This window comes from Penicillium paradoxum, assembly GCF_028828445.1.
Source record: "Penicillium paradoxum strain IBT 22861 chromosome Unknown utg000003l_segment0_segment0, whole genome shotgun sequence".
Lineage (NCBI taxonomy): Eukaryota > Fungi > Ascomycota > Eurotiomycetes > Eurotiales > Aspergillaceae > Penicillium > Penicillium paradoxum.
Genome location: NW_026643181.1, coordinates 1,557,176 through 1,584,304, shown reverse-complemented (window position 1 = coordinate 1,584,304; position 27,129 = coordinate 1,557,176). Strand labels below are relative to the sequence as shown.

Below are 27,129 nucleotides of genomic sequence, written 5' to 3'. Positions count from 1 at the left end.
TAGAATCTCGGGCCAAAAAGAAGAGAACAGGATACATTCGACCTCGGGAGGTTCTACATCCAAGCGACAAGGCCAGGTAATTACAGTACGACAGTATGGGGCCAAAAGCAAGACATGAATTTGGCTAAGGACAGTCATTCAGTCATTCTGCACTAGCTGCGCGAATAAATCTCTCAAGGCAAAGCGGGCTCCACTGTGGCCTGGTGTCTTTGTCCACCAGGGCATTTCACCCCCAATGTCTTTTGCAGGCCTCGGACCTATCTTAATTCAACTGCATTTTTCGTTTTGTTAGTATCATATGGTCCATTGATCAATGCATAAGAATATGACGCAATTCAGTTATAAACAAGATACGGAGATGTGAGATGGATATTGGGCACGGCTCAACTGTTTGCCCCGTCCAGATCGGAGGGTGGAGGCCAATGTATTGATGTTAAACCGAGGTATATCCACGGAGTAGATCGTACGCAATACGAAGGATGAGATACCATACGAAGGATCTAGTGTTTCCGCCCACTTTTCTCGTCAAATTATATTGTTCGTGCAATATGTCACAGGTATCGCACTTAGCGAATTGATTGTCTCATAACGCCTCTTAGCCTGAAGCCCTAACTCCGGATTACACCAAGTGGATTATTTACGCGCAGAGAAATATTTCCCAGGGGCCCGGACCAATACACATAATTTCAGCCAATCCAATCACAATTGGAATCCATCGCCCTGACATGGGTATGTACGTCCCTAGCCAATCCTGGAGTGCTATATGCCCCCCTGTTGAGCACTCCACGTGGAAATAACCCCTGCTGTTGCATGGGCTTAAATCTGAGCAAGTTTGAAGTATACACTACTGTACGGAGCATGCTACGTCAAGTTGAGGCTAAAACTTGGTGGGTACGAAGGGGCAGTAGAAGTAGATGACTGGCTCGGAAGGTTATCATTGCCTTAGCATCAGACTAGGCCCAAGTGAGAGTGAAGAACGAAAGACAATTTGAGGGGCAAAGAGGTTCCCCCCGGGCTTTTCTTCTTCTTTCAAAAGAGATTGCACACCCCTACAAGTCAACTGTCGCGCTTTCGCCAAACCGCTATAATCATGGCTTCCCCATCCGTATCTGCAATCCTGGATAGTATCGCCACTTCTCGGGCGGCATTCGACAAGAACGAACCAGGCTCAAGAGAAAGTCTCATTGATCAAAGTCGCGCGCTGATTGCAGCATTGGAGATCCCAAGCGAGTTCGTCCAGCGCACCTTCTGGGCCGAGGTAGGTAGTTGCAACATGGCGATCGCCCTATTTTACTCGCAGTGCTCATTGATTTTATCTGGTAGCCAGCTCAAAGCGCCATTCTCCGCCTCGCCGTCGACGTCAAGCTTTTCCAACACCTCAAGGACGCGGGCGATGCGGGCCTCACCCCAGTGGCCTTTTCCCAAAAGACCGGAGTCGACAATGCTCTCCTGCAAAGACTAGCAAGACATTTGGTGTCAATGAACCTTTTGTCCTTCCACCATGGAGCGTTCCATGCCACAGCGCTGAGCAATGGTCTTGCAGCGGAGAATTATCAACACAGCATGCGCTTCTGCTACGATGCAGCGAGGCCCTCATTTAATGGTTTCCCGGAATATTTCAAGAATTCCGAGTATAAGTCCCCAACTCTGGGTGGAACGGACGGCCCGTTCCAGGAGGCCCACAAGACTAGTCTTCCCTTCTTTGAATGGCTTGTCGCAACACCACCGCACCTTCAACATTTCAATTCCTTTATGACCGCATACCGCGCGGGAAAGCCGGATTGGCATGCATTCTACCCCGTTGCCGAGCGATTGATCACGGGCTTCGATACTTCCATCAGTGATGTGGTGCTTGTCGACGTCGGTGGCGGCAGAGGCCATGATGTGGCTACCTTTGCTGCGCAGTATAGCCCCGTTCCGGGCAGGATTGTTCTCCAGGATCGAGAGCCTGTTATCGCAGCGGTTGTAGCTAATGGCGTGCCGGAATCCTTTGAAGTTCAGACACACGACTTCTTTACCCCACAGCCTATTAAGGGTGCACGCTCTTACTTGCTTCACTCTATTCTCCACGACTGGAGCGATGAGGATGGCATTAGAATCCTGGAGAATCTCGTGCCAGCTCTCGAGAAGGGTTATTCACGAGTCCTGTTTAACGAGATTGTGATTAATGAAGAGAATCCCACACTTGCAGGGACCAGCATGGATATGATGATGTTGGCGCATTTCGCCGTGAGGGAGAGAACAGAGGCTGATTGGAAGAGTCTTTTGGCTAAAGCCGGGCTGGCAGTGGTCAAGATCCACAACTATCCAGGCGTTGCCGAGAGTGTGATCGAGGCGGAACTGGCTTGAGGGCAGCTATTCATGATTCTGACTATTTTTTTCCAGCATGATTTGTATGTGAAAGAAGAGTGTGATCAAATCACACGCGAGCATAATCTCAATATAAGGATCAGGAACTATGTCATCGCCATCTATCTAAAAGTAGCAATATTTTTGCCTGAGGCTTTACTCCATCCATTTTGGGTGATATTGATACACGTGATTTCGCGTTTCCCGTCAACTGGACTTCTAGCGATGATAAAACCAACGCAGAGCAGCATGGAGCTTAGACATGGCCGGATCCTTGCCACCAGTCACTTCTATTCCATCATTGAAACGGAAAAGAAGCCATGAAAATAACGATCGCAGCCTCGAGTCCGCTGTTTCTCCACCCTCGAACGCGTCCCTCGAAGTCCCCACCGATCAAATACAGTCGACCACAGGGAAGGCTCTTCCCAACGAGACGAATGCACAGGAAACCGAACCTAAGAAACCTGTAGCTAACCAAAAGAAGGCCAAGGGGAAAAAGGCTTCGTCGAAATCCTCGAAGCGAATACCATCTGCGCCATTGCCAGATGCCTTTAAACGCCTATCGCAGATACACCGTGCCCTAAACCTTGTCTATACATTTTGCTGTACGCGAAAGCATTTCGCCACTACATTTGAGAATATAAAGAAGGCAGTACAGGCCCAGATTGGCCAGGGAAGAGAACTCACCCTCGAGGATGTTGCACGCGTGAAAGTGATAATCCCGGGAGCCATCCGGTTCGAGTATATCGATGAGGCGAAATTGGAAATAATGATCACTGGAGATCAAGAAATTGCACAGTATGGGCTACATAAGCGGGCTAGTCTGGCACATGCAGCAGACATGGACGCGGACGAAAACACCGGTGGCAACATTCACGATACAGATGACACAAAGCACGTCTTGCTATTTGAATTTGTGGACGGCGATCTAAAACGGGAGGTAGTACATCCCAAGACGGGGGAGCCTACAAAACCGATGCGTCGCATGAAAGACGAGGATCTGAAAATGCCCGTCTACAGTCAAAAGCAGATGTTGCGTGTGATCGAAAAGCGGAATTCCAAATTCACAGACGCTCTCAATGAGTTCTTAGTCCAATGCGAGGATAGTGCTACTGATCCGGTGGAATCCCTCGAACAAGCGAAGAATGCTTTCCTCCCCACTCCTCCCGGTAGTGGCGCAAATACCCCTGCTCTTGCGGGGAGGGTACCGGCAACAATCCCCAAGGAGCGAAAGTCCATTGAGGAAATTATTGCCGAGATTCGGGAGATGGACTGGTATCATGCACAGATTGTGCCGGAAGGCCATCGGGTATTTGAAGCCCAATCTCCTGTTTATGGAGATTTGTCTTTCCAGCTCTCGCAAGACCTTGTGAATGCACTTTACAACACAAAGGGTATCACGGAAATGTATACTCACCAGACAGAGGCAATCAATCACTTATACGAAGGCCATAATGTGATTGTGTCTACGTCGACAAGTTCGGGCAAATCTCTCATCTACCAAGTTCCCATGCTGCACGAACTAGAAAAGGATCCAGAGAGCAGGGGTATGTATATCTTCCCCACTAAAGCTCTGGCACAAGACCAGCGCCGCAGTATGATGGATTTACTACAGTACATGAACGGACTTCAGAACACAATGGTTGAAACCTTTGACGGCGATACGCCAATGGGGAGTCGGAACATGATTCGTGATGAGGCACGCATCATATTTACCAATCCTGATATGCTTCATATTACAATTCTGCCCCAGGAGAGTTCTTGGCGCACTTTTTTGAAGAATTTGAAATTTGTCGTTGTCGACGAATTGCATGTTTACAACGGCTTGTTTGGATCTCATGTCGCATTTATCATGCGACGGCTTCGCAGGATCTGTGCTGCCGTGGGTAATCGACATGTCAAGTTTATATCTTGCTCTGCCACTGTTGCGAATCCAGAAGCTCACATGAAGTCTATATTTGGAGTGCAGGACGTGAAACTTGTCGATGTTGATGGGTCTCCCTCTGGGCGCAAGGAATTTGTTTGTTGGAATACGCCATTCAAAGATCCGAAGGACCCTACCTCTGGAAGGGCTGATACGGTCACCGAGACCGCCAGATTGTTTTGCCAGCTGATTCTTAGGGGCGTGAGAGTCATCGCCTTCTGCCGAATCAGAAAGCTCTGCGAGATCCTCTTACAAGGCGTGCGAGCTGAATTCGATAGACTCGAGCGAACAGAAATTGGAAAGCTAGTAATGGGCTACCGAGGCGGGTACAGCCCCCAAGATCGACGCCAAATTGAAAAAGAAATGTTCGAGGGAAAATTGATGGGAATCGTGGCAACCAACGCTCTGGAACTGGGCGTTGATATCGGGTCTCTGGATGCAGTCATCACCATGGGATTCCCCTACTCAATATCCAATCTGCGCCAACAAAGCGGCCGCGCCGGACGGCGTAATAAGGACTCCCTCTCTCCGTGCTAGTGGGAGACAGATATCCAACCGACCAGCACTACATGCAAAACCCTGAGGAGATATTCACACGACCGAATTGCGAGCTCCAAATCGATCTAACCAACGAGCTCATCCTCGAAGGCCACGTCCAATGCGCCGCATTCGAGATGCCCATCCGCCCAGAAGAAGACACCATCTACTTCGGACAACAGCTCTTCGCTCTAGCCCCGACCCGCCTCACAAAAGATACCCTCGGCTTCTACCACTGCCACCCACGCTTCCGTCCCCATCCCTCCCGCTGCGTCTCAATCCGCGACACAGAAGACCAACACTTCGCCGTCATAGACACAACCAACAACCGCAACATCGTCCTCGAAGAAGTCGAAGCCTCCCGCGCCTTCTTCACAATCTACGAAGGCGGCATCTTCCTCCACCAAGGCACAACCTACCTAGTCAAAGAACTAAACACCGAGTCCCACCTCGCCCGCGTCGTCCGCGTCCAAGTCGACTGGAGCACCATGCAACGCGACTTCACCGACATCGACCCAATAGAAACCGAAGCCATGCGAACAGTCAGCCACGACCCCTCCGCCTCCCGCGCCTTCTTCGGCACAATCCAAATCCACGCCGTAGTCTACGGCTTCTTCAAAATCGACAAACGCGGCCGCGTTCTTGACGCCGTCGCCGTCGAAAACCCCCCATCGACCGCCTAACTCGCGGCATGTGGCTCGACGTCCCGACACGCGCTATTGAAATCCTTCAATCCCACAGACTCAACGTCGCGGCTGCCATCCACGCCGCCGAACACGGAGTTCTCTCCCTGCTACCCTCATTCGTCGTCTCATCGCCCGGCGACGTCCGCACAGAATGCAAAGTCGCGAAGAAAGAGCTCGGCCGTCCCCTGCGCCGCGCAAACGGGGCCAACTTCGACGAAAAGCTCAAGCCGCCTTCGCGGCAAAGACCCGCGCGACTTACATTCTACGATGCGAAGGGCGGGTCGTGTGGCTCCGGGATTGCGAGTAAGGCGTTTGAGTTTATTGGACTGCTACTCCGACGAGCGGTTGCGCGCATCGAGGCCTGCTCCTGTCTCTCGCCTCAGGGGTGTGTAGAGTGTGTTTGTGATGAGCGGTGTAAGGAGATGAATGTTGTTATGAGCAAGGCTGGTGCTGGGGTTATATTGCGGTGTTTGTTGGGGTGGGAGGTGGATGTTGATTCGTTGCCGTGGGGGGAGGATGGGGAAAGGGAGGAGATTGGGGTTGGTGGGGAGTTGGCTGGTGGGTTGGAGACTGTGACTAGGGCTGAGGAGGTGCCTTGGAAGGCTGGTTGTCGGGGGGATTGTTGAGCGATATATGGATGTAGATTGATCGGGGTCATACGTTTGATGTATAATCCGTAGATCTCTGTGGTTCTCGAGTATGACCCAATCAATCGTTTCTCGCCTGATGAAGGGTTATTATATGGGCAATTAGTGATTGGGCAGTGGACTCAATGCAATTTTCGATCTGTTGTTTCCATTCACAAGTCTGTCTAGGAGCTTAGATGTTACAATGACATTTCAGAGATGAATGGTGCTTGCTGTTTCAGATATAAGACGGAAGAGACATTGGAGGTACGGATGAAGTATAGTGAAAGGTATGAGTCAATAGTCCTATAAGAATTGGGTATAATAAATGTACATCAAGTCATAACCCAGAAACATGTGTTCAGGGTTCAGAGGGAGGGGATATCATAATGTAACAAGGTGGGCGAGGAGATGTATGTGTGATGATGATGGTGGTGGGTAGGGGTTGTGTGGGATATTATATAGCAAGATTGCGAGAAGAGGAGAAGATGGAAAGAGAAACAGAACGGAGGGTGGTGGTGTGAAGCTGACACATGTCGATGTCAAATGGGTTATTTGTTCATCACTTGAATGTGACATTTGCGTCTTCCGGTCTGAGGACATCAGTGGAATTGGTTGTGTTGTGGCATCATGAGAGCAAACGAGGATTAAGTACTCCGTGTGGGAGGTATGTTTTCGGAGTTGAGAATGCCAAAATAGGGGGTTGCAGGGAGGTCGGGTTTCGAGGATGAAGCTGGTGTAGCACTTTGTGGATCGAGATCTGCATGATGGTGCCCAAAGGCCAGGAGCTGAAGATGGATGATGCAAAGATAAAACCACCCATTCACTGTAAATCACTATGAAGGGCTTTGATTATCATCGGATTCATCCAAATTCAACCTCCCGAACAGAGATTTCATATCGCGAACATGCTCGCGCATCTCATCACGCTGCTGAGACGAGCGCTCTTCAGTCAAGGAACGAATCTCGCGAATGATGCTGGTATATCCTTCATCATGAGGGAGCCACCAATGATTAACCTCTGGAAGTTGCCAGATGGCAGCAAGAGCTTGACGGAATCGAGGCGGAGTCATATATCTGTTCAAACCAAGAGTTTCTTGTTAGTTTTGCTCTTGAATGCTCAAATTCCAACGGTAAAAGGCATGCAGTCTTACCCATGTTGTTCCATCAACGTAAACTTGCGTCGAGCCCACATCTGATATTTGTGATCCTTAGGAAGGAACATGCTAACCATGCTCATGCTGTTTTTGAACATGATGAGATATCCAGTTTCCTTGTGAGGCCAGCGAGTCATTGTCTCGATCAAACGGCACTGCTCCTCGGCCAGGGCTTGCAAATCTTGAAGCAAAGGCTTCTGCAGAACTTGCATGGTCTGGAATTTGTACATTGTCTCGGTAGCGAGAATGTCAATCCAAGCATAATTGAAGTCCCACAAGGCGGCTCGATGTAGGCCACCTGGCACATATGGATCCGCCACATCATCCTCGGTCAAAGGCTGTTTGTTTGGGTATTCCTGCACTTTATATTCGTAATCATCGAACATCCTGAGAATCGCCTTCGTTTGCTCTATCCACTGGCCCAGCTGCTCGTTTTGAACGGCGAAGTCTTCAATAGAGATCATCCCGCGGGACAGCTTCGCATAGAGGGAAGCCATGTCCAGGCCAAAGCGTCGGTTGATCGATGCAACAAGGAGGAGTTGTTTGCTTGGGTCATCGGGGTATATGGAGGCTTGCTCGGCATCGTACTGTTCCTTTGCAATATACCAGTCTCGACCGAGAACCGTCTCGGTACCGGCTAGAATCCCCACGACTACATCGAAGCGCGAGTACCATGAGAAAATATTGGTATGTAGCTCGTTCAAGTTGGCGGATTCGGGTGTAATCAGCTCTCGCATCAATGCATGTGCCGCTTGATGGTGATCGATCAAGTTCATCCAGTCGCCGATGTATTCCTTCAATAGCGTGATGTCAGAAAAAAAAGGTCGTAAAAAGTAGTCATAGGGGACAATATACCTCAAACGTCGTCAGAACAAGGACGGTACACAGTGTAGCCTCACTGTGCTCCTCTTTCGAACCCAAGGATTTCCGGAGGAGAACCAATGCTTTATTATAATATTTCAAGAAGTTATAGAGCTTTCCTCCAGGACTGTGCAAAGAATGATGATAGGCGGAGAAGCCCACCAAGGCATAGAGCAGGGGCTCATACTGCAATGCAAGCTCAAGAAGACTGTAGTGGACGAAAAACGAGGAAGACTGTCTCAAGAAGAAATGCGGAGGAGCCATGAAATCCTGATGAAAATTGAGATAAAATCGCAAATCATCCGATAGACGCGCATTGTTGAGCAATTCAGCCGTGGAATGTCCAATGCTGCCCGAACGCACGCTCATCGACTCATAGCGCGACGACTCCGTCGAAGGCGAACTACTGTGGTCTTTGACAAACGAGCTGGCATCAGACGTTTGCCTCCCCTTCTGCTTGCGTAGGGATTGCGTGCTCTGGCTTTTACGCAAGTCTGGTTGTGGTGTGGCTGTAGTGCTTCTTGGCGACGGTCGCGAGTCGGATACCGCACTATCGGGTTCCTCCTCGTCGATGATGGGCTGCAAGGGGCTGACAGCATCAGATTCTGCTTTGACCGATGACTCGCTACTATGCGACTGCGGGCGACCAGCGCGCGATTTGGCTGTAGCTCGTGCGCCAGCCTTGGACGACGCCGAAGATGACAGAGTCGGATAGACGCAATCACGATTTCCCTTCCTACATCGTTCACAGATCGGTCGACCCTCGTCACATTTGATCCGGCGCGAACGACAGGTGAAGCAACCGCTCCTTGTGCGCTTATGTTTCTTCTGGTCGAGAGGTTGGAGCAAGGCAGCTTGTTTCTGGGCGGGGGTGTATGCAGGGGGCACTATCATCGTCGGTGTCGCGGAGGGATCGTGCCAGTACGCGACACTCTCGGGATATTGTGTCGGACCAAACAGCGAGTATGCTGATGTACTTGATTCCTGCATTGAGTCGAGGAAGCCCGATAGGGCCGTCGGGGCCTGGGCCGTTTGGGCCTGATATGAATGCGTCATCGGTCAAACCCCAAGGTCCCCTTATAAGTCAAGCAGATGGAAGCATTATTGGCAATGGAAGAAGAGATGGAACAAGAGAGTCGAGGATAATGGTGGGGGAAGTAAACCCAAAGCAATGGATCCCGGGACGTGCGGAGATTAAAGGAAAAGGGAGATGGGCTTATAAGATCACCTTTTTGGTTAATTTCTGCTTTTTCTGCTTTTCTGCGTTTCGGCTTTTTTGGTTTTTCGGAGTTATCGATTTTCTCGAATTTGTCTTGGGCGTTTTCCATAATGCTATTTTAGTGCCCAGCCTCCTAATGATCTGCGACAGGTTCACGTATCTAATACGAGTATCTACGTACATAGTCCCTTGTATTGGGGGGAATCCCTCTAGGGTCCCCTCCCATGGACAAGTCTGACTATGCTAGTCCAACATGACATGGGCTGATCAAGGGGACCTCGACTCCGTACTCCGTAGTCCGAAATCACTGAGCGGAGCCAGATGGGCCATAGAAAAGACCCTATATACGGATACAACGGGGTATATACCTAGGTAAAAAAAAGGCCGTATGGTGTATACGGACTCCGTACGGCGTCTATTAAACCCGTTTCTTTTTTTTCTCAACAGCCCTAAAGCTGAGTGGTCAAAAGTCCCAAGTTACATTGAATATGTTGTACCTAGGTGCTTCTATACTACCCTCCCTGAAGATCATGAAGATCGTGGATATCCATCTGGTCCGAAGCTATTACTCCATACTTCCCATTACTCCATACAGATCTCAACGGACGAACCTCGGGTCTCGGCGTAGCAAAGAAAAAGAAAGCAAAAAAAGAAAGTAAAAAAAGGGGGCAAGTCAGAATGACGATCCCAAGCCACAGGGATAGAAAGTAATTCCGTTCTTAGGGCTTGGCGGGTATATACATAGGATCATAATCATAGCGTCTGTCAATGGACATCTGGACCCAGCTGTTTTCGGCCTTATTGGGTCTTGGGGGAGACGAGCTACTCCGTACTCGTACTATATGAGACTCTCCGTTTTCTATGTTTCTTGTCTTATGATTGCCCTTAATCAACCCGCGCAGATGGCCGAGGAACCAGATCGGATTCTACTTCTCCTTTTTGCCTACTTTTCGCCTTGCAGACATGTATGGACAGTGGATCCAAGGCAATCCTCCGTATGGAGTACATACTCCGTAGGATGGATCTCCCAACGCGGCGATACATATGTAATCCGTTGCTAAGCTCCGACCTCCACCCTAAGATGATCAGCAAATCCTCGAATGATTGATCATGTTCGGCAGTTCAAAAACCTTCGCACCAACGAGGGAAGAGAAAAAAATGCCGAAAACGTTTTGGTGACGGAGATCGGTCCCAAGTGGAGGCGGCCAAGGCCCCAGGTGGGCACCTCGAGGTCTTCATTCGAGGATTAGAGAAACGATAGTTTGCACTATGATTCATGGTATCCCTGGTAGCTGTGGGGAGCTTTGATTATTTTTTTGCTTTTTCTCTTTTCTCCTTGACTGGTCCATGTGAAAAGCCTTGGTGCGCCATTGCTGTCGCATCCCCCTTTCTTAAGTCCCAGGATTGAAAATTATCCGGACATTTTCCAAGCTGGAATATGTCTGATCGACGATAGTTTGACGGAGGTGGGCCGGTGGTAGATCGAAAGAAAAAAGACACTAAGGCTCTGCAAAGCCCTGAATCGACTCGTGTCGGCTGAAGTATCTCAATCGAGCAAACTCCACAAATTACTTCATAATTTCTAATTCGACTTGCACTATTCCGTATGTTGTACTCCGTACATATGCCGTACTCGGAGCATTAGCCAACCCCTGAGCAAGGGTGAAAGATCGCCGGGAGATGCACGAGGTAGATTGTAAATAGATTGTAACGTCGAACGGCGGAAAACGATGCCCAGAAGGATAATCCCGAAGCATAATTCAAGGTCCCGAAGCTCTGGGCACATCCCGGCATTTCTGGGCCGTGCACTCTTTCACCTTATAGGTGAGATATAAGCCGGGTCAAGACGCTAGACCGGCAGTGTCTTGCCACTTGCTCTGAGGCTCCTATTTCTGTGACTTGCCCTGATTCGGTGTGTTTTTTTATTCGTTTTTTATTCGTTTTTCATTCCTTTCTATCCTTCTGTCATTTTTATCATGTTTTACCGCTGCCTCGTACATGCCGCCTCAGGCTGGTCTGGGTAATATCTCCGCGAGATTGTCATAGATCCGCTATAGATCCAGCGCTTGTGGCAGAAGTTAATTTGTCCCCACTGGAGCATGTGCTGCTACGCCTGATTTGGTATCATTTTGAGAGCAACAAGGTTCCAGGGGCTGAGATCAGCAGGCAGCGAAAAGTGGTTCCCCGACTTTGGAGATCATATAGCGTTGTGATTTGCAAGGTGCGTGCGCGCATTGAAACTGGAGTTTTATACTCCATGCAATTTCCTGGATCCCAGAGATGGCGGTATCAAGTTGAATAGAAAAGAATAAAGCTCCACTAGATTTTCGGTTTATGTAAATTGGTCTTCACGAAAAAGGAAAAAAAAAGTGTGTGGTTATATCCGGTCGTGGAAACGCCGGGGAGGATCTCGACCCGCAATCTTACGATCCGGTCACTAGGATTGGTTGCCACAGCAGTTGAAGAGAACATTCACCCTGAACAGCGTTGGCTAGTCTATATCATACACTAGCCCAGTCCTAGTCCTCTTGTCTCCGTTCAATAGAGGTGGATATTAGGGGGTTGAAGGGATTTTATACTGAAAAAGGCGGGCAATCTCAGGCTCAACGGTAATCGGGGCTGATTACCCCAACTTTCAGTAGTATAAAGTATCCAAGAAGGTAATGATCATCCTCGTGATGCTGCGTATCACAACTTGGACACTGCGTTCTCCGTACTCCGTATGCGTCGTAGTGTTCAGTACGGAGTACTCCGTACGGAGCAGCTCGGTCCACCAAAGACAAAAAGCCAAGAATTAGTACTCCATACTAAAGCCATCAAACCCCACCAAGACAGATCCCAACCCTGGCCCAAAGAGGCTATCATGGAAGTCGATCTCGACGGGGACCATTTAATTGAGTTAACGCCGAATTCGGGGGCCAAATAGCAACCCACCATAACCCGCATCAAACCCACTAAGACAAGCTAGACTGACACCCAAAAGGGGAACACGGTGGAGTCCAAAAAAGATCCCAGACGTTGGGAATTGGCTTTGATCTGTCACGTTGGCGCTACGATCATGGCCCGGCCCAACGTTCAATTCAAGGTTACAACGCCTCGATCATTTTCTGTTGCACTGCATGGACTACGCTTGTCCCCGTTTGGTTTTTTTTCTCCCGAGGCTTCGCAGAGTTGACTCGTGAGCTGTCTGAGCTGCTTCCTGTTGTACATTGTAGTACATCGTAGACAAGGGTTGGTTGTACACGTACGAGGTGTGTCGCGTGGCCCCGGATGATTGCCCGGGCCATGCAGATGATAGATGCAGTGAGACCCTGAATGCGCAAGCCTTTGTAGCCACGGAGTATCCAAAGATAGCACTATGGAGAGGGGAAAGACCAAGGTGAAGCTAAGTCCATGCAGACCTGGCATGTGATGAGAAGCCAAACGGCGAGGTGGTTGCAATCTCATATCCCTGTTGATAATCGAGCGATCCTATTATGAGCCTTGTTGGCAGACCTCCATTTATGATCCCCAATTTCTCCCGTGGCTTTCATTACCGTGAGATATGATTGCCCACATAGATGTCTCTGAGCGTGAGGCCGGCCAGTCTCGGCACGTCCTTGGCTTCCCTCGGTTGTTTGTGGCGAAAGTCTTCAGCCGCAGCTCGGATCTTGGAAATTGACCAAACGAGTTATACAATATGCAACATGATCATCTCTTTTTGTGTTTTCTGCAATCATACATGATATAGTCATAAATCGTCAACCACCCCGACGATGGCATCATTCGGGGTTTGCAGCCCTAGCAGGTTGATAAGCGGTCAAACATAACGCAGATAGGAGAAGCCCGGTATCCTCTCATCTGCTAACCTGGAACTATAGTGGCATCCACACCACAGGGGGATTCATGCACTTGAGGCAGTCTTCTGGGCCGCCAATTCCTTCAGCACCTTATCCACGCCCTCAATGACAACTCCCCACTCGGTCTCATGGACTCGAGTTTCGAAGGTCTCGATGTTCTCATCTTGACCCTTCTGGAAAGGAATCTCCCGCACAAGGATCGGGGTACCCATATCCACCTCGGAAATGACATCGTGCATCATAACACCGGTCTTGTCGATTTGACCCTCCAACCATGCAGCATGAGCACGTTCAATCGCATTCTGACCAAAAACCAAGAATTAGCAATCCACCTCAGCTAACAAGATATGGGTCTCCACAACTGAGCGTCTGACTTACAACACCATTAAACGCCCCCGGCAACGCGGGGTGCAGGTTAATAATTCTCGTCTTAGCAGCCTCCAAAGGCTCCAAAAACTGCGGCGAGAGAATATGCATGAACCCGAGACACACGACGAGTTCCGGGGCGTCTGCAAGGATCAGCCGAGCGAGCTCAGCGTCATATTCCTCGCGTGCAAGCTGGATACCCTCCGGTGTTGCAGGGTGATGCTTCTTGTATTTGACGAGGTTGTGGTAGTGGGTTGGGATGTTCGCCTTGCTTGCGCGCTCGAGGCCGAATGCAGTCTTGCGGTTGGAGATAACTCGGATGATTGTTGCGTTAAGCTGGCCTGCGGCCACTTTATCGATCACAGCTTGAAGGTTTGAGCCATTGCCGGATATAAGGACTGTAACACGAATAGGAGAGGTCATGATGTGTGTATGTGGAAGGGTTGAAGGTAGCTTTGGTGGGATGTATGGAGGGGCTTTTCGTGGCTCAATGATGTTGCGGACTTGGATTTGACGTGCAGATTGCCAACCAATTGGATTTTGTGCTGGATAGTGAAACTGCAAATGCTACCCCGAAGTTTATAGAACGAATGGAAAGAAACAAAATCGCTGGCGCAACGCAATGGAGTTGGGCAGGGCCGGCTCCGGGGGGATTTTTCGGATTACCTAAGGAAACCGCGGGGCAGCCCCGGCTTCGGGGAACTGTCCAGGTGGATGAGACACATATACGGGGAAGATCAACAGATGTTGAAATCATGAGGAATTCAATGCTTGTCGCACGGCTTATGGTGTGCTTACTTGTATTTTGATACTTGAAACATCGTAGGAATATGGGCGTTGGGCAGCGAAAGTCTACGATACCAGTCCGAAAAGCGAAGACCAGGAATCGATGAACAGATAGTATAAGTATCAAGGCTTAAAAGTTCGAAGTATCTTCCAGGGACGAAAGTTCTTGATTCTAAGCTCAAGAGCATACATCCAATGACCCGAACATGATAAAAGCACTGAAAGTCCATGCACAGAAATGAAATGCAAAGGGGATATCCATGGGGGAAAACAAGTTCGTTAAAAGTTCTAAGCACACGCTTCATGCTAAAGCTGGAAAGAGAGAAGAGTGAAAAGTCCAAGTTGAGAGTATCTCACATGGTAGACAAGGCCCTGCTTGCTAGGTAGGAGGTGAAGAGGATCAGACGGCTGTGCTATCTGGGGCAGGAGGAGAAGCAGGATTGGGTGCCGGGGTTTCGTTGGAGCCATTGCTGGACGTTTCGTTTACGCCTTGACCTCGGCAGAGAGGACAAGAGTTTCGTCCGGTGGTTAACCACTAAAACACGCAATTAGCAATTGAACTGATGACAATGAGATGTTTGGGGGAAGGGACAAACCTGGTCTATGCACTCCTTATGGAAGACGTGCTTGCATTTACTGAGCTCCCGAACTTCCTCGGCTACCTCATAATCACTCAAGCAGATGAGGCAGCGCTCCCCATCCTGAATTTGAATGGCGCCAGCGCCTTCCACAGCTTCTGCAACCAGTGAGCCGGCATACTCAACCAGACGAAACACTCCGCCAGCGGAATTAACATCAGTCTGCGAGGCGACGGGAGGTTTGGCTGGGCCTAACAGTGATGAAAGAAGGATCATATCCTCGTAGGTCGGGTTCTATTTGAGAAGTGTTAGCCACTAGGTCCCTCGAATTGGTCATTGGGGGATAGTTACATCGGTGAAAAGGCTTGGTGTCGTCAAAGCCGGATGATTTTCAGACAGATTGGTTCCGACCACATAAATCAACCAACTGCGGCCTCCGGTAGGTGGAGGTTGGTCAGGTTCCACCATGCCATTGCGTCGAACAGCACCGGAGCCAAGTGCACGGTGACGAGCATACTCAGAATCACTTCGGCGTCGCTGACGGGCAGTGTTGAATACCAGAGGCTCTTCCGCAGGTTCCGACGTAGGTTGCATTGTCCGATCTTCATGCAGATAGGGTAGAACTTCTGGAGCAATTGCTGAAGCAGAGGATGGCCGACGGTTTGGGGTTGAGGTGCCAGAGGACAAAGCAGATACTCCCTGCTCAGCTGGGGTCGATGGCGGTGGATGAGGTCCTGGAGGGCTTTCGGAGAAACCAGAGGGATTGTAGGAAGGGAAGGCAGCACGGGGTCCGGTATCAGACATTCTTCGGGAAGTATTGGGGACAGGTGGGCGTGAGAATTCGGAGCCTACAATTGGCTGTCGAGGAATGGGCAATCTGGACCGCTCATCCCCCCGTTGAGTAGGTTCATTGGCACCATCTTGAGGCCTGGGGATAGGGTTTGCCGGTAGAAATGGGAGGCCAAGCAGGGCATCTAGGCCGGGGCCGGGACTTGTAGACGGTGGCTGTTCACTATTGCCTCCATTCCCTGAAGGAACCGATCGGACCCCAACGACAACCAGTGTTACTGTTCGTCCTTCGCCTTCTGCAGGCTCATCAATCTCCATTCCATCGGTCTGAGTCCCGCGGTCGCCAACCCCACTCACAGTGTGCCCTGTGGCACCAGGGCCCGCAGGTGTTTCTGAATTTGCAAATCGAAACACGCGTAAGAAGTTGACAGGATGCGAAGGGGCTTCGTTTGGGATCGTGCTTGGTCCCTCTCCTGTGGCAGTTGGTGGGGCCTGAGTAGAGGTCGCATGTTGCAAACTCTGGATGAAATTTTCTAGAGTGCCATCTATACCATCGTTGCCCAATGCCTGGATATTGGGCAATGCTGGACCGGTAGTCCCAGATAGCTGGGCTGCAATCGCAGCCGCAGCCAGTTGCAGAACCCTCGCAAGAGGGGTTTGCTCCTCTCGGCGCAAGGCTCTAGATGATCGTGGCCGAAGGATACCGGGAAATCGGCGCATTAGAGTAGGACTCTGAGGGGCAGGAGACGCACCAGTCACTGGCCCTCCAACTTGGATAGCCGGTTCCACCGAATCAAGTTCATGAGGCGGTTCGCCGTAATCCAGACGAGTGTCCATGGCTCTATCATCAAATAATGGATCCGACATTGGATGCTCCGGAGATTCAACAGACCGAAGATCCGAGTGTGACTGACCGAACATGTGAGAGATGGGCGAAGAAATAGAATGGCGCATGCGTTGTAGCCGAACACTGCGACGCCAAGATGCTCTGGTTGGCTCGGGTATTTGAGATGGGGAATCAACATATGTCGAATTCGATGGTGCATCTGGCGCTCCAACAGACTCTGCGCGGGGAGGAAGGAAATATGGCGCGCGAGCAGATCGCCGTCTTGTGATTCCTCTAGAGCCGAGTGAATTGAACGGACTAAAACGACCGGTGGTGTGAGCGGCCTCGGATCGTGGAACGGGTGTAGGAACTATTCCGTATCGATGTGCATGTCCCTCCGCGGGGGTCTCTTCCTGGCTGTTGAGAAGCCCACGGATGACTGAATTGGGAAGTAGCCTGGAGCCCAGCCTTGACATGGTTGATTGCCTTCGTGCTGCCATTCGAGCGAATGCCGCAGTACGATATTCGCGTGGTGGAAGCTCATACTCGGTCCCATTCTCCTCTTCGATACTCCGCATAGGTTGTGAAAATCCACCGGAGAATCGTGTGGGCTGCTGCCATGATTCCGATGGCTCGCTTGGCCGTTCAGGTGACATGTCTTCACTACCCCTATCATGTGTGCTCATGTCTGTCCCTGGCGCAAACCCGCCCTCTCCGTTGTTTTCAGCCATCTGTCGGTGGTTCATGTCTTCATTCCTGGTATTAGAGCCACGTTGTGTCGAGAAGCGTGCAAAATACGTCGAAAAGCCAGTGTTAGATGAGTTTCGTTGTGTAGAGGAGAACTGTCCCATAGTAAAAGACTTGCGGCAGTTGGAGGTGATACAGGAGATATCAACGACCGTTCATCGCCATGTGAGGATCATAAGGCTAACAGTGGCGACCGTGTAGATATCGTGGGAAGTATCTGATGGTGATGATATCGCGTCGAAACTATTTGTGTGATATATGAAACAGGAGTTGACTTCCTGCTGGAGCCGGCAAGGTCGAGGTGGCCGTTGGATATCGGGGGGTCTCAGCCGGTATGTGTCGGACCGTTGGAACAAAGGAGGAGATGGACAGGGAGTTGGCGATTATCGGGTTGTTTGCGACAGGTACAAAACGCGTAAGGCAATTTTACTGTCCAATACGAATGGCAGCGGCCAATAGTCTCAAACTGCCTGACGAGTCCAGACACAGCCCACACTCCGAGTGGTATAACCGCCGAGCCTGGAATCCCGGGGAGCTATGGTGACCTCGCTTGAGAGAGGACAACCGGCGACCGGCAAATGCAAAGCGAGGACTGGAAGACGCTGAAAGGAAATAAGAGGCGGGACAGAGGAAAAAGAAAAGGAGGAGTAGAAGAGTAACGTCAAGGCAAGCAATTGATAGACGATAAGTGATGATGTTTGCCTGCTTTGTTTCGCCTGAGGTGCCTGAGGCACTATTTCTTCATTCCGTCATCTTCCACCACCGGGCCGTCCAGTGTTCCGTCTGACAAATGCGCAACCACCAATCGGGGTAATCGCAGCCTAGACCCTGATACAGGCTCTGCTACATATATTTCCCTATTTGGGGGCGTATGGAAGACGCCCCTCTCTGAGCATATGGCGTCTGTGCCGTCATCTTCGGTTTTTTCGCTACCACTACCGCCATGGCTCCAACCGCCTGGCACCCGCATATCTCAATATGACCGTCGGAAACGCAAGAAGGGTGCTGGTTGGAGTGAGGATGATATGGATGGCGAAGAAACAACAGATATCGGCTCAGCTACGGAATCTGAGCCTGTTGGAGCTTCCTTGATATTGACGCCAAATGAATCCCACCAGTACAGGATTGCTGGGTTTCCCTTCAATCAAGAGTTGCCAAAAGGCCATTTTCCTCATGGACCAGATAAAGAAGGGAAACTCAAAGGGGAAAGTGCCTCAAACCACCTTAAAGCACTGGCAGCATTATCCACTCCAGTATATCCTCCTCAGTCAGCCCAGCAAAACAATATTCGCTTCCAACATTTGGGTGTATTGACAGCAATTCTGCATCGATGTATGCTTCAAGGTGACTATGTTCGAGCTGGAAGAGCGTGGGGCCTGATCTTGCGCGAAGAATATAGAGGATTTCAAATGGATGTTCGCAACGAAACAAGGTGGGGCATTGGTGCTGAAATCTTGTTACGACGAGACCAACAGGAATCATCAGCCAGTTTGGGTTCTAGCAAGGCGCCAAATGCGAGGGAAAGCACATTTTTGACTTTTACCGCCAAGGGCTTTGCGCAAGCTAAAGAGTATTACGAACGACTCATTCTCAATCATCCGTTCACAAAAACTTCACCACAATCCATTTCCTCTCTACATTTCTACCCTGCCATGTTTGGGCTCTGGGTGTATATTACCCAGGAACAAAGCAAGATGGACAGGAAAAATGTTGTTCTTCACCAGGGAGAAGAAGGAGAAGAGGATTCTGATAGATTTTCAGAAGATGAAGATTCGGAATCTGGATTTGGCCACCGTCGGAAGTCACAAACCAAGACAGATACCGCCATAACAGCAATCAGAGCACGGGAGTTGGACGAGGCACAGCAGATTGCTGGGCGTATGGATCAGCTTTTAGGCTCTCCTCCATACTCTGACTCGCCTGAACTGCTGGAGCTGAGAGGAATGATCTCTTTGTGGATCGGTGATTTGTTAATCTCTGCACTATCATTACCCATGGACTTCGAAGCAGATAATGACCACGACCGCATGCTCATGGATGAAGCCCCCGGTCTCTTGAAGCGAGGCGTGAGCACAGGATTGCAAATGAGAAGAAGGCAGCTGAAGTCAAGAGGTCGATCGAGCTCTTCGAGAAGGCCAAGAAGCGAGGCCGAAGCGTCGCATATAATCTGGAGAACCTTCACATCGATGATGACACATTTGATTAAGAAAACCTCGAATATTATTCGTTGTAAAAATTTCCATGTACTCTATTACTCAATATACCCCCAAAAGATCGTGCATTCATAAGATTTTGCGCAGTAGGGAAATGTACTTACTACTACTAAGTTGATTGTATACCCGTGGAGCTTATGTAGGTAGATAATCAAGCATCCTTTGATTCTGATGTTCGAGGGCTTGCAGATGCAGTCATGGGGTTGAGTAGGAGAAAATAAACAATCGCTTGAGTTCTATCACTAGAAAAATTCCATCTTCTGGTGGTCTCAACTGCCATGGCATGACAGCTGAATGTTTCCAATGGAATGGTCAACACGTGACGACGCGTGATATCGCGTTTGCCCGAGAATCTTAGAAGTTGCTGATCCCCGTTCACTTTTCAACGTTCAGAAAAGGACACTATTCGTTAGCTCTCCTCGATAGTTGCCTTTGAAACTATCATGGGGGTTGGCGATTATGTCCACGCCAAAGAAGGTGGGCAAGCTCGTGGAGCGCCCGATAAGGCTGCTCAGTCTCGCCAGCAACGTGCAGAACAGGCCAGAGTTGAGGTACCAGTCACACAGCTAGTCGACCCAGGCCCCCCATTTTCCAATGGTAGAAATGGCTCGCTAGAACTCCATGGCACATCTCAAGCTCCAAATCAGCCCCGCACTCTTTCTGCACAAGGATTGCAACGGGATAGGGATGTCTTTGACACTGATGTGGAGGCAATTGATGATTCAACCGTGGCGGGAAATAGTGTTTACGGATATGATGACAATAAATCTCAGGCAGCGTCAAGTACCAATGCTGCTTACACCACCAGCCTTGACCCGCAGCCGATGTACCAGCCACGGCCTGCGCGGCACGCTTACGGGTCGAATTGGTACGAAGGCCTAGGCGACCAAGCCATGAAAAAGGCCGGTTTCGATTCGGATGATTTTGATGACTTTGGAAGCCGAATTACTTCGTCTCTCGGTGGAGATGGGGGGGATGGTGAAAAGGCCGACGAAGCAGGCGATTGGCAAATGTCGCACAAACCGCGCATGAGCGAAGAGCCGTTGAGCAAGCGACTAGAGAACTTCTGGTCGGCTAGCAGAAAAAGAACATCTTCCCGTCAGCCTGCTACTAAGGACTCTGACCCCGAGCGCCAGCCCCAGGCTCAACCTAAGTCTAAGCCGCGGAAATTGGGTCAAATGCTTCCCCCCACGGGCCCTAGGAAAATAGTTCTCCCTCATGGCACATCGGCCACTCCTAGGTCACGTTTTAGTCCACCAAAGCCTTCACTTCTCGAGCAACTTGACCAACAACTTGATTCATCGCCTACTCGCCATCACTCGCAGCCCCCACCAGATGCAGGTCAAACAATCAGCATTGCAGCATTCCAGGAACAAGACCATAGCGACGACGGAAGCGATGATGGTATGGATCATACCATCCGCGCTGATAGCAGACGGGAAAGCGGCGGGCATTCCATCAATGCCTTCGATATGACTAGTCTGACCGACCTAGACGTCGACGAAACTATGCATGATCCGTTCTTTGCTCGCGAGTCGCACGACTCGCATGTGTCGCATGTGTCGCATGTGTCGCATGTGTCGAACGAGCCTACCAGCCGTGTTCGTCGCAACACTGTTATTCATTCCAGAAAGCGATCACTAGAAGCAGACTACCCCCGGAACTACTTTACCAGAAATCCTTCTCCGAGCTGCAAGCTGAGCCTTTTGACAAGTCCCCCACTCCTCCTCCACCCATCAAATCACCTTCCTTACCTCCAAACCCACCTTTTGTCCCGGACACCCATGAGCCTAAGAATGCCGTCTCTCACCTGCTGTCCTTGACAGGGGAAGAACGCCAAACCTACTTGTCGCACATGACCATGGATGAATGGGAGGATTGCGGAGACCAAATGATCGACCGATTTTCCGATCTGCTATCAGAAATGAAGAATCTCCGGCGTGCCCGTCGTCGCACAGCCGCGGTGTTTGAAGGGGAAGTCAAGCGCCGCCATGATGAAGTTGAAACACAGAACTCGGATCTAACGAACAAATTGACCCAGATGAGAACCGGGGGCGCAGAGGTTTTGCGCGGACGCCATCAATGAGTGACGATTACCTTTCTTGTTCGGTATAGCTTTTCATTGACCTTGATGTTATTTGAGATGATTGTGTTCTACCACACCCTACCCTTTGCGGGACTTATTTTTCTATCCATGCTCAATACCCCTGTCACGATTTCGAGTACCTTTTAGATTTTAGTTATTTATTGAATGCTATGTCGGGGCTTATTAAAATCGCTTTCATCTGCTGTTCTGAAACATTGATTTTGCTAATATAATGTATGATATGGACAACGCATAGTTCACTCGCCAAAGCTATGCTATCTAACCCTTGTTCACCCAAATGAAATGGAATATCAGATATCATGATAACGCCTTCAACCTATAATGCAAGAATACTCCGAACCCTCGTTCCACGTCTTTCTCTCAATGCAACCAATTAGAACGAGGGAAGATGGGGAAAGTGTCGTAATACCAATAATTCAAACACAGAGACTTATCTAGACTCAGCGGTGGATTTGTGAATCGCAGCAGCAAGCCTCTTATAGTCCTCCAACAGAACAGCTATATCTCCAATCCTGAGATCGCGTGCATCCTGTATCTCGAGGAACCGCTGGATCGGAGGATCAATCTTCAATGAAGAGTTGGGAACTGGGCTGGCGGCACCACTGTTGCCGTCTGCCGAGGCGGCTGATGGCTTGAATTTGTCCGGCCCAGATGGAGATACGGACCGGCCACTAGGAGTCTCTGGAGCATTGCGACCAAAGTTCTTCATCATACCTGGAATGTGGTTCAGCGGGTTCAACGTATTGCCGAAATTGCGCATTGATTCCAACGGAGTGGGACTGATGGCTGGATTGGATGCAACGTCCTCCCGGAGCGATGTCGTGATGGTCTTTTTGCCGCTCTCTTGGGTTCTGGTGCTGTCAACACTCCGGTCCCGAGGAGTAATACCGCCATTAGAGAGATCTGCAAGCCTTGAACTAGTACGTGGAGGTAGGCTTTCGTTCACGGAAACAGAATTGATCGCTGCGATCTCCTCTTGGGTCAGGGTCTGGTCAGTGGCCGAGGCAGGGGGCAATGTCACTAGACGGCGAGCCTCGGCCAATGTCTTTGGCAATACTGGTCCGCTTGCCTCCGAACCGGGTCCTTGGATGTTTTGCATTTCCTTCAGACGACCAAACAGAAAATTGAAACTACTATCCAAAGTAGCGCCGATGTTTTTCAGACTTTGGTCAGCAGTGGTGCGCACAGCATCATTTGCTGCCCCAAGGACTTTAGAGGAGGGTTGGAAAAGGTTGCTTAAGCGACGTTGTTGCGGTGTGACAGAAGATTGAGGCCTGGGTAATGTGGAGGCAGGCTCCTTTCTTTCTGGTAATGATAATTCCGGCAACGCAGCTACAGTCGTCACAGACGAGGTTGTAGTCTTCTCCTTAGTCGGCCGGAAAGGATCGATATGTTCTGAAGATGGTGTTGTCTCACTGGGGGCTTTGACGGGGCCATCCTGCAGCTCATCCGCACGCAGTGTAGAAAGATCGACGTTTTCCAAAAAGCTTATTGCGGCCTCAAGGTTGGTCAAACAGTAAGCTGTCTCTCCATCAATTCTACTTGAAGATCTGAAACGCTGGATAAAGACCAAATTGCTGATAATGTTGATTCCTTCAGGGGGGCATGTCACAAGTGAATAGATTAATGCGGGTAGTATCTCATCCGCAGAAGATGAAGATGGGAGAAGTTTCGTCAAGGCGTCGACGATCGCCTTGTGCGCTGCTGCGAGCTGTTGGAGCTTTCCAAGGGGGTATTTGTAATCGTTCATCTTCGCAAGATACTCTCGGGCCTGGGCGAGGAATTCGTTTGCCTCGTCTTGCTTTTGCTGGTCGATCGCTTCCAGATCTATGTCGATCCCAAGGTCCTTCAGATTAATGCCGACTAGTAGCAAAGCCGCGGTCTTGGAACGCAACTTCTCATCCCGCACATCATCCAATGTACTCTTGTGCCGCCATAATTTATCATAAACCAGCTCGCAGACCCTTCGTTCAGCAGCTTCTTCCAATGCACTCCGTTTGTTTTCAAGAGCCTTACGAGCCTTTCGCTTCTCTGCTACCTCGGAAGCGGTCAACATTTGGCGACCTGGAGCTCCCGATCTGACATCATCCTGGGACCGTTTACTGCTCAATTTTGACAGCGCACTTCCCCGCGGAGCTTTTGCAGGGGTCTGAGGCGAAAGATCCCGATTGATACGAGTTATAAGTGCAGAGATATGCGTGGCTATGTGGGACTCGGCGCGGCTGTAAAAAACTTGGAAAAGCTCGGAGATCTTCTCAATCGTGGGAGGCGAATTGTGCACTTTGGCGCTCAAGGAATTGACGAAGCTGGATAGCAAATTTTGTCAGAGTGAGTTATGCAGGAATGGAGAGCAGTATGACCAGACTTACCGATCTGCCAGGCTGATTAATTCAATCGGCAGTTCCTCGGACGGATCTTGTACGCTTCGTGAAAGCACGAAACCTTCATCTGGCTGGGTATCACCTGCAGTACCAGAGTCTTCAGAGCCACGTCGTTCAAACACATCAGGACCCTTTCCATGGGCCCCACTGATAGGTGACAAAGATGTTGTCTTGGAATCCTCCTCGACCGGGGGAGATCTCACGTCCGAGTCCTCCATTCTAGTGAATGACCGTGCTGAATGCAAATGAGGCTGCAGGCCATTTTCAGAGGGGCCAGACATTTTAGGCCCAGGGGCGATGGGGTTCTATAAGGCACTAACGATGCGTCTCCGCTCTCAGGTGCAGCTGATAGGTCTGTGCCGATCTGCGTCCGAGCTCCCCAGTTCTGTGGCCTGTCCACCTGAGTAGGAGTAAAGTAATAAAATACCAATACGGAGTACTCCGTACAATGCAACTGATCAGGGTCAACCCATGATCCCCCTGAGCATTTCAGGAGAGAATCGACTTGACGAGGAATTACTTCGAGGATTCACGCGTTATCGCATCACGTCACGGGGTCTCATCACGTGTCAATCGGTCTCCGCACTGCGTCACTTGATAAGTCACTCGCCGATAACCGCGATAGACTCCGAGCACCCTGAGTCTGTTTGGTCTTGAATCCTCCTCATCATCCTCCATCATGTCTCGAAAACGCTCATGGCTCGGACTCAGCGTCCACAACTTATTGTTATCATCTACACTATTATTCAGTCCTGCGTCCGCCTTAGACTATCACCCACCCTCCCAACAAGTTCCCATCATCCCGCCGCTAGTACCTTTGGATGGCGCCGAAGCTACACCAGACACACATGAATTTGTAAGATGATCTGAGAAATCGTACCACCCTTAGCTGGCCTGTAATAACCGGTACTAGTCTTTACGCCACATCTTCCACCGAGGTACTTACGAACAACCTGATCTTCATGCGAGACTCGACATCAAGCCAGACACCCGCCTTCGAACGGTGTCCGAAGATGGGTATGAAGAGGAATATGTTCCATCAGAGTCATCCCTGCTTGCTTCATCCAACCCTCTCACAATCCAACGGTTGGCCGATCGACGACTCTCAGTGATCCAAGGTCACTTGGCAACTGCGCGGTCTGAGGGCTTTGCGGCCTCATCCCCGCTAGAATGGGTGATGGATACCTTGCAGGGACCCAATATCACAGATAAGCAAACCGTCTTGACATTTGCCCAAATGACTGCAAATGATTACATCCAGGAACCCGGAACAGGAGAGTGGCACACCATTCATGGTCAATTCAACTATTCAGGGAGCTTTGGTTGGCAAAAGGACGGACTTAGAGGGCACATCTACTCGGATAAGGCAAATAGCACTGTTGTTATATCCCTGAAGGGCACTTCGCCTGCTCTATTCGATGGCGCCGGTACCACGACCAACGATAAGATCAACGACAATTTGTTCTTCAGCTGTTGCTGTGGACAGGGAGGCTCCTACCTATGGAGACAATCCTGCGACTGTCAGACTGCCACATACACAGCAAACTTGACTTGTATCGTCGAATCTATGACCGATGAAAACCGATATTACCAAGCAGCGATTGACCTTTACTCTAACGTCACTGACATCTACCCAGCGGCGAATGTTTGGATGACCGGGCATTCGTTAGGTGGTGCAATGACCAGCTTGGTTGGATTGACGTTTGGATTACCCGTGGTCACTTTCGAAGCTGTCCCAGAAGCATTACCTGCAGCTCGACTTGGCCTCCCAAGTCCACCAGGCTATGATCCACGACTTCCACAGTCCCGACAGTTCACTGGAGCTTATCACTTTGGACATACGGCGGATCCGATCTACATGGGAACATGCAACGGGATCAACTCTATATGTACATGGGGCGGGTATGCAATGGAGTCAGCATGTCACACCGGCCAAGTGTGTGCGTACGATACCGTGGCGGACAAGGGTTGGCGTGTCGGTCTTGGTACACATAAGATCCAAAACGTGATCTCTGATGTGATCTTGAAATACGATGATGTCCCCTCTTGTGTTGCAGAAGAGGAATGCTTCGACTGTGAACTCTGGAAGTTCTTCCGAAGCAACGGCTCTGAGATAACAACCACCACTACCACAAGCACTACTACGTCTTTCACTAGAACTTCTACATGCAAGACTCCCGGATGGTGGGGCTGTTTGGATGAAAGCACAACCGCTACCACCACTACCACCGCCTCACCTACAAGTACTGCTACCACCACGACATGCAAAACGCCTGGTTGGTTTGGATGTAATGATCCTACCACTACAACAGCCACTCCAGCTCCCACTGTAACGACCACTTTACCCACCGTGACTCCGACTACCAGCTGTCACGACCCAGGTTGGTTTGGCTGTCGCGATGAACCGAGTATAACGGGTCCAGCTACTAGACCTAACCCTGCACCTACTTCTGCGAGCTGCCACAGCCCGGGAAAACTCTGGGGATGCTGGGATGGATCAACTACTACGCCTGCAATTACATCGGCGCCCACTCCTACTGCCTAATCCCCCAAAACTCATGTTTACCATGTATGCAGCTGTAGCATACTCTTGGTGTCCATTTGCTCCAATTGATCTGTTGGCTCTTGAGAAGCCGCAGGTGCTAGATATACCCACTCAACTTTCACGATTTGTCAGACATTGATCTGCTTTGAGTTTTCCCTTCCTTCACAATACACAAGATATATGATTGGCGCATGTGAGCGAGCATTTGTTTGTTTCCTTTGTTTTATCTTCGCAGTCCCCATATCAACACGGCTGGACTGGCGTTCCTCGTGGCCAGAGCCTTTTGGTTACTTCTTGCACTGACTTCGAGGAAGGCACTATCAAGGTTGTTTGTCGACGTAAAGGTAAAGCCAGCTAACTGATACCTCGAGCAACACCTTGGTAGAACTGAAATTTGAAGATTTTTCGTTGCTATTCTATCATCGCATTTAGAGCTTTCAATACATTCATTGGATATCAAAATTTATTGGATTCACTCCATAGGTCGTGACGCCGCTGACTGGTAGAATCTTGACTCTAGACTCCCCCCATTAGAGAGAGACTCTTGCTCCCTTCCGTTACACGTGGCCTATCTGTATCATAGGCGTCTGACA

At 50.0% G+C, this 27,129-nt stretch overlaps 11 protein-coding genes across 11 annotated transcripts; 7 read left to right on the top strand and 4 right to left on the bottom strand.

Annotated features, from left to right (window-relative positions):
- Positions 1-1,090: 1,090 nt before the first annotated feature.
- N7457_002512 (uncharacterized protein) lies at positions 1,091-2,349 on the top strand (the record flags this gene model as incomplete). The annotated part of the gene is made up of 2 exons (XM_057173558.1): positions 1,091-1,258; positions 1,324-2,349. The coding sequence occupies 2 exons, from the start codon at positions 1,091-1,093 to the stop codon at positions 2,347-2,349; spliced, it is 1,194 nt and encodes a 397-aa protein (XP_057033709.1).
- A 262-nt stretch (positions 2,350-2,611) lies between these two features.
- N7457_002511 (Helicase C-terminal) lies at positions 2,612-4,810 on the top strand (the record flags this gene model as incomplete). The annotated part of the gene is made up of 1 exon (XM_057173557.1): positions 2,612-4,810. The coding sequence occupies one exon, from the start codon at positions 2,612-2,614 to the stop codon at positions 4,808-4,810; it is 2,199 nt and encodes a 732-aa protein (XP_057033708.1).
- Positions 4,811-4,842: 32 nt separating this feature from the next.
- N7457_002510 (Helicase C-terminal) lies at positions 4,843-5,493 on the top strand (the record flags this gene model as incomplete). Its single annotated transcript, XM_057173556.1, has 1 exon — positions 4,843-5,493. The coding sequence occupies one exon, from the start codon at positions 4,843-4,845 to the stop codon at positions 5,491-5,493; it is 651 nt and encodes a 216-aa protein (XP_057033707.1).
- An 8-nt stretch (positions 5,494-5,501) lies between these two features.
- Positions 5,502-6,122, top strand: N7457_002509 (DUF1998 domain-containing protein; the record flags this gene model as incomplete). The annotated part of the gene is made up of 1 exon (XM_057173555.1): positions 5,502-6,122. One exon carries the CDS (start codon positions 5,502-5,504, stop codon positions 6,120-6,122), a length of 621 nt encoding a protein of 206 aa, XP_057033706.1.
- Positions 6,123-6,958: 836 nt separating this feature from the next.
- On the bottom strand, positions 6,959-9,196 carry N7457_002508 (Zn(II)2Cys6 transcription factor; the record flags this gene model as incomplete). The annotated part of the gene is made up of 3 exons (XM_057173554.1): positions 6,959-7,199; positions 7,277-8,073; positions 8,135-9,196. 3 exons carry the CDS (start codon positions 9,194-9,196, stop codon positions 6,959-6,961), a joined length of 2,100 nt encoding a protein of 699 aa, XP_057033705.1.
- Positions 9,197-13,242: 4,046 nt separating this feature from the next.
- Positions 13,243-13,987, bottom strand: N7457_002507 (phosphoribosylglycinamide formyltransferase; the record flags this gene model as incomplete). The annotated part of the gene is made up of 2 exons (XM_057173553.1): positions 13,243-13,500; positions 13,577-13,987. 2 exons carry the CDS (start codon positions 13,985-13,987, stop codon positions 13,243-13,245), a joined length of 669 nt encoding a protein of 222 aa, XP_057033704.1.
- Positions 13,988-14,750: 763 nt separating this feature from the next.
- On the bottom strand, positions 14,751-17,394 carry N7457_002506 (RING-H2 finger protein; the record flags this gene model as incomplete). The annotated part of the gene is made up of 3 exons (XM_057173552.1): positions 14,751-14,885; positions 14,947-15,222; positions 15,280-17,394. The coding sequence occupies 3 exons, from the start codon at positions 17,392-17,394 to the stop codon at positions 14,751-14,753; spliced, it is 2,526 nt and encodes an 841-aa protein (XP_057033703.1).
- Positions 17,395-18,186: 792 nt separating this feature from the next.
- On the top strand, positions 18,187-19,496 carry N7457_002505 (uncharacterized protein; the record flags this gene model as incomplete). The annotated part of the gene is made up of 2 exons (XM_057173551.1): positions 18,187-19,356; positions 19,386-19,496. The coding sequence occupies 2 exons, from the start codon at positions 18,187-18,189 to the stop codon at positions 19,494-19,496; spliced, it is 1,281 nt and encodes a 426-aa protein (XP_057033702.1).
- A 450-nt stretch (positions 19,497-19,946) lies between these two features.
- N7457_002504 (uncharacterized protein) lies at positions 19,947-21,589 on the top strand (the record flags this gene model as incomplete). The annotated part of the gene is made up of 2 exons (XM_057173550.1): positions 19,947-21,104; positions 21,134-21,589. The coding sequence occupies 2 exons, from the start codon at positions 19,947-19,949 to the stop codon at positions 21,587-21,589; spliced, it is 1,614 nt and encodes a 537-aa protein (XP_057033701.1).
- A 451-nt stretch (positions 21,590-22,040) lies between these two features.
- N7457_002503 (VPS9 domain-containing protein) lies at positions 22,041-24,272 on the bottom strand (the record flags this gene model as incomplete). The annotated part of the gene is made up of 2 exons (XM_057173549.1): positions 22,041-23,916; positions 23,980-24,272. The coding sequence occupies 2 exons, from the start codon at positions 24,270-24,272 to the stop codon at positions 22,041-22,043; spliced, it is 2,169 nt and encodes a 722-aa protein (XP_057033700.1).
- Positions 24,273-24,670: 398 nt separating this feature from the next.
- Positions 24,671-26,536, top strand: atg15 (triglyceride lipase ATG15; the record flags this gene model as incomplete). Its single annotated transcript, XM_057173548.1, has 2 exons — positions 24,671-24,847; positions 24,905-26,536. The coding sequence occupies 2 exons, from the start codon at positions 24,671-24,673 to the stop codon at positions 26,534-26,536; spliced, it is 1,809 nt and encodes a 602-aa protein (XP_057033699.1).
- Between the last annotated feature and the right edge of the window lie 593 nt (positions 26,537-27,129).